Source organism: Drosophila pseudoobscura, chromosome X, assembly GCF_009870125.1.
Source record: "Drosophila pseudoobscura strain MV-25-SWS-2005 chromosome X, UCI_Dpse_MV25, whole genome shotgun sequence".
Classification (NCBI taxonomy): Eukaryota; Metazoa; Arthropoda; class Insecta; order Diptera; family Drosophilidae; genus Drosophila; species Drosophila pseudoobscura.
Genome location: NC_046683.1, coordinates 48,824,073 through 48,829,653, shown reverse-complemented (window position 1 = coordinate 48,829,653; position 5,581 = coordinate 48,824,073). Strand labels below are relative to the sequence as shown.

Sequence of the window (5,581 nt, the reverse complement as noted above, 5' to 3'; positions counted from 1 at the left end):
CTTTGCAATCGGCTAAGCATTCACATGGGAAAGAAAAAACGACGGGCAGCAGCGGCAGCGGCAGTCAACAGTCAAACAGTCAGCAGGTTGCCGAGCCCAGCAGAGACGTTGCAGTTGCAGTTGCAGTTGCCACAGCAACATTTTGACAGCTCTTGCAGCAGGAATTGCAACTTTATTTTTCGCTTTTCCACTCATATATATATATTGTATATTTTCCAGCAAATGTCAGGATGGACTCGGACCCTTCCCCCCTATCGCCCCTAGCCCTTGCCCCTTGCCTCCTCCCCCCTTGCCCCTTCCCCCTTTTTCATGCCTCCACAAAACTCTTAAACTTCCTGTTGGCCAAAAAGTGTTTCCTGGTTGGCAGCTGGGGAAAATGTTAATTGCTAAAAGAAAAGTCTCTGCCCAAGGGAAAGGGTGGGTGGGGATGGGGGGTAAACCCTTCAATACAGACCCTCAAGGATGCAGGGCTATGCCTCTCCAAGGGCTCTTTTTCAGGGACTTTCAGGGTACTCGAAAAACGGGCTCTAAACCACCTTTTTTTTTGGATTGATCTCTGAGCTTTTGCCACGTTGGACAGCCACTAGAACTCTTACCCATAACCCCCCCAATAAAGAGGACTTTCTCCAAAGATCTCCATAGCTCAAACTTCCCCGAGAATCCACTTTGAAGGCCCTTCGAAAGACCTTTCTTCTGGCCTTCTCTTTTTCCCTGCTAAGAACTCTTGCTGCCCCTTCGAATATCCATAATTATGCCCCTAATTCGCTGAACTTTCTTTGGATTAATCGTAGCCCCCCCCCCCCTCTCTCTCTCTATCTCTCTCTCAGACCTTTCTCCTTTGGCCAGCCATTAATTAAGATATTACCTTAAATATACATAAATATTTAAGGCCAAAACAACCTTCTCTTTCTCACATGGAAAACTGTTTTTGGGCAGCATGTTGCATGCCCATTTGGCGGTGGCAAGTAAGGAGAGGGATGGAGGGGGGGGGGGGCATATTTTGTCATGCGTGCGGCTGAAAATATTCCCACGTTCATTTTGGAGGGAAATATTTTGTTTAATTGAATTGATTTTTTTGCAAAAAAAAAAAGAAAAAAAAAAACCAAACCAAAAATCCGTCAAAAACCGAAACCATTTATCATTATTTTTGCTGGCCAAAGATCGCTTTGGCCATATTTAGTCATATTTATTGGCCAAAACAAATTGATTAATTGATTGGAAATTTGCATACGACGACGACTCCACGGGCTCCACGGGCACCACGGCTATCGTCTTAATGAGAACTTTACCCCCTCCCCCTCCTCCCCCCCTCAAGGCTGAATGATGAATGATTGAATGAATGGCAGGATGGATCATGAATGGAGTGGATTGGATCTTAAGGACGGGCCTGCGTAACAGCCAGCGACGGTAGCAACCAAAAAAAAACTATCAAACGATGTCAGGGACAGTCTGTAGGGGGGGGGGGGGGGCTCTGGGGCTCTGGGGTCCGGCTCCGTCTACGACTCTGTAATGCTCCGCATCCATTAATCACGGGATCGACGCGACTCGGAGGTCGAGAGGAGAGAGAGTGTGGGTTACCGAATCGACTGGTGTGAGTGGTGCGAGTGGTGCGAGTGGATGATCAACCAGAAAAACCTCATTTGAGTGCACGCTCGAAGCGCCATGCCATGGGGCTGCTTGTTTGCTCATTTGTTTGTTGTTTGTTGTTTGCTGTTTGTTGTTGCCTGTTGCCTGATGTTTGATTGCATAATCACAGCGAGAAAGTATAACAACCGATCGCCCAGGTCGAACAGCGAATGCCCTCACCTTTGGGATGAGATGAGAGGGCATCCTTGGGCACTGGAGGCCCCAGAAAGGGACTGCTCCACGCTCCCGATTCCCAGGCACCTCCCAGACCTCCTGACATGGTCCTCCCTCCTCCCTACCCCTGCCTGGCCCCTCTTTCCAAACGCTTTATGCCCTCCTCTGATGTAAGCCACATTTCGCATGAAAATAAGTTATAGGCGGCGGCGGCGTCGTCTTGACATCAACCCACCGACGCCACGCCGTTGGCTTTCGCTGCCACTCGAGCCTCTGCCGCGGCCTGTGGCCTGGAGCACCCTCTGCTGCTCCGCTGCTCCGCTTCCGGCCACCGTTCGTGCTGCCGTCCAAGGCCGATCGGCGTCTGCGTCTGCGTTTTACGTGGCGACCGAAATGCTCTATAAAAGCAATGATCCGCTCTGGTTGTGGCATCAGTTCACCGCCTTGGCTCATCTCCAACAGGTCAACATCATCGTCATGAAAATCTTTGTCTGCTTACTGGCCCTTGGCGCCGTTGCCCATGCCGGCTTCATTGGTGGCTCAGGAGGCGGCGGAGGCGACTCCCATGGATCCCATGGAGGCGGCGGCGGCGGTGGCTACAGCTATGGCGGCGGCGGCGGCGGTGGCGGACATGATCATGGTGCTGCTGCTCCTGTGAAGGTCATCAAAGTGATCCACGAGAGTGCTCCCTCAGGAGGCGGAGGAGGCGGCTGGCAGTCAGGAGGAGGAGGTGGAGGCGGCGGCTGGCAGTTGGGAGGAGGCGGCGGCGGCGGTGGCTGGCAGTCGGGCGGCGGTGGCTATGGAGGCGGCGGTGGCTATGGAGGCGGCGGCGGCCAGGAGATCAAAATCATCAAAATCATCTCCCAGCAGGCGCCTTCCGGAGGACATGGCGGTGGTGGCTGGTCCTCGGGTGGTGCCTCCAGTGGTGGCTGGTCCTCCGGCGGTGCTGGCGGCGGCGGCTGGGCCTCCGGTGGCGGCGGCGGCGGCGGTGATGCCTCCTCGGCTGTCAAGATCATCAAAATCATCTCCGAATCGGATTCTGGAGCTGGCGGCGGCGGCGGATGGGCGCAGGGCGGTGGTCAGGCCGCCGGATGGGCTCCAGCTGGTGGCTGGGCGCAGGGCGGCGGCGGTGGCGGCAGCTGGTAATTGTGATAGCACCACCCCCACCCCCCGCATCATCCCCCCCCATCCCCCATTGTTCCATCTCTGCGTCACATCCACAAGATACATTTACGAGTATATTTTTTGTTGAAATAAAAGCTTTTTGTTTGATCATTTTTTTCCCCAAGAAGAAAGTGTTTAATTTTCCAACCCAACAAAGGGGAGGAGGGGGGGGGAAATCCTTTTACAACTTTTCAATTTTAAAACAGAAAAAAACACAAAAAAAAACACAGAAAAAACTTGCAAGCCAAAGAAGAGGCAAAATGAAGGAAATCCCCTCCTACCCCACAGCCCCCCCCACCACCCCCTGCCCGCCCAAGAAGCACACTTAACCGTTAAGTAATAAAATTCAAGCAAAAGCTGGAAAAAAAGGAGCAGTCAGAACGAAAGAGAAAGAAGGGGGAAAAAGAAATGTCGGTGGAAAATATGTAAAATATCACTTTTGACTACGCGGCAAAGTCTAGCCGCTGCCACTGCCGCTGCCACATGCCCCACCCACAGCCCCCAGCCTTGCAAGAAAGCTTTCCACCCCCGCAGCAGGGGGCGGGGGGTGGAGGGAGGGGTGGGGTCTGGGTCCTTGGGTTGCATGTATAAAAATATATATTTTCCATATAAATCTAACAAAGAACGTGTTCGGGTTACTTGATTAGGCCTTCGCTCCCGCGTTTGGGGGCCAAAACAATTTCCCCCCCACCCCCTGCCCCCCTGCCCCTCCCCCTCTTCGTTTCTTCTGTGGCATGAAACGACGGGGCGACAATGAGAGAGTGGCACAAGAAAAGGATATATCTGGGACTTTCTTTTCGACAAAAAAAAAGGGAAAAACTTTCCGTAGCCCAAAAAAAAAAGGAAAAAAGAAAAAAAAGGAAAAAAATGAGCAATTCCAAAGGCGAAAACCAATTTGTTGCACAGAAGAGGAGGAGCAGGGGACTGGGGCAGATATGATATACCTCCCCCCCCCTTTTCCCTACTCTATTTATGTATTGATTTTTGTTTTGGGGGCGGGGGGGCGGTGGGCAGGATTGCGCAATTCTTTTCGCCTTCGCGGGAATTATAAAAACAATCATTAAACATATTTATTCGATTTCGATTTCGAATACGATTTCCAATCGGCAGCAGAAAAAAAAAATCAAATTCAACTTGTTGCTGATTTTATAAACAAACAAAAATCCCAGAGAACATTCCCCCAACAGCCATTACTTAATATTCTTACGCCGAGCATCTCTAAACACAGAGCATCCCCCTCCCCCTCTCCACCCCCCCCCCCCCTTTTTGGGGCTAAATGAAATTATTTTTACGACTTAAATGGAAAAATGTACAGATTTTGCACCACCCCCCGCCCCCTGCCCCCTGCCCCACCCCCATTGCTGGCTGAAATTCCTGCTCTTCGTTGATTATATTTGTCTGGTGCTTCTTTCACGAAAATTTGTTATTATTTTAATTTTACTTATTGACTGATTGTTTTTATTGTTGGTCCGCCTAAGCAGCACGTGCGGGGCGGGCAGGCAGTCGGCCAAGAAGTGGAAAATTGCGTGTTTATCCAAGAACAACAAGAAGGGAATCCAACAGATACGCTGAATCGCCGAGCTCACTGGAGGGTGCCGCATGTCGCGCTTCCGTCAACTGTATTTTCGGGTGGCTTTATGCCACATTCAACGCGTCTGCCTCCCAGCGGACTCCGCTGCCCCCCCCCCCCCCCCTCCCCCCTCTTGAGTGTCTCGCAGACTCAATTCAAGAGTGTTTACCGTTGGGCACGCGTGTGTGTGCCGCCAAGAGACGCCCGGCGAGGGGAAGGAGGAAACACAATCAATGAGGCAAATGCAAACAGTTTAAGCACCCCTCGAATGTATGGCCTGAAAATTGTTATTAAGAACTTTAACCGCTTCATTTGTCAACCCAAAAAAAGCAGCAACCATTTCTCATCAGTGCGGTGGCGATCGATGGAGGGAAAACAGTCTCTATGGCCAGCCCTACCACTCCCTCGTCCAGCCCCGGCCAGGAGGAGCCACCAGTTCGCTGATTGGGACTCTGAGTGGCAGCTCCATCTTCCGAAAGGTCTTCCTCCTCCGCCCAGTCCGTGTCCGATCACCGCCTGGCCCTGAGTCCCTGATACCCTCTGGCCTCTGGGCCCACTGCTGGCTCTCCTCCCAACCGGCTCCAGGGCCCCAGGGCGAACCACAGAGAGCATTTTAGGCATATTTTTGCAGGCTTCGAGGCCGATCTTGATCCTCGAGAGGCCTAGGATGCGGCTCGGGCCTCGTTGATAGCGATTGAATGCTTCTATAATTTTCAGAGGTTCTCCCAAGCTCAGATCGTGCTCCTCCAAAAGCTGCGATCTCCAGGCCGTCTGAGAATCAAACCGCAGCCCCGTGGAAGCCTTGGTCTAAGGCCCTTTTCCCCTACAATTCTCAATGTCTTATAGTCCACCATCTAGCCCAAAAAGCACTCTCTGAGGGTTTTTAAAAGAGAAATTCTTTAAGTTTCCCCCCCGCTTTCCTCCAGGCCGCCTCCTATTCCTCCAATATCCTCGCCACTTGGCTGTGTCGGGGACGTGGGGGTGTGGGGGTGTCGGGGTTCTTGGCGTCTGTCCCGCTGTCATTTCGTACCGCTGTCTGCCTTCTGG

At 52.2% G+C, this 5,581-nt stretch overlaps 1 protein-coding gene across 1 annotated transcript; it reads left to right on the top strand.

Moving 5' to 3' along the window:
• Positions 1-2,200: 2,200 nt before the first annotated feature.
• LOC117184862 (glycine-rich cell wall structural protein 1.8) lies at positions 2,201-2,948 on the top strand. The gene has a single exon (XM_033383926.1). The coding sequence runs from the start codon at positions 2,278-2,280 to the stop codon at positions 2,944-2,946; it is 669 nt and encodes a 222-aa protein (XP_033239817.1). The 5' UTR covers positions 2,201-2,277; the 3' UTR covers positions 2,947-2,948.
• Positions 2,949-5,581: the final 2,633 nt, after the last annotated feature.

Excerpts from the sequence above, each read along its gene's own strand:
- LOC117184862 (XM_033383926.1), top strand. The coding sequence starts at position 2,278 with ATGAAAATCTTTGTCTGCTTACTGGCCCTTGGCGCCGTTGCCCATGCC.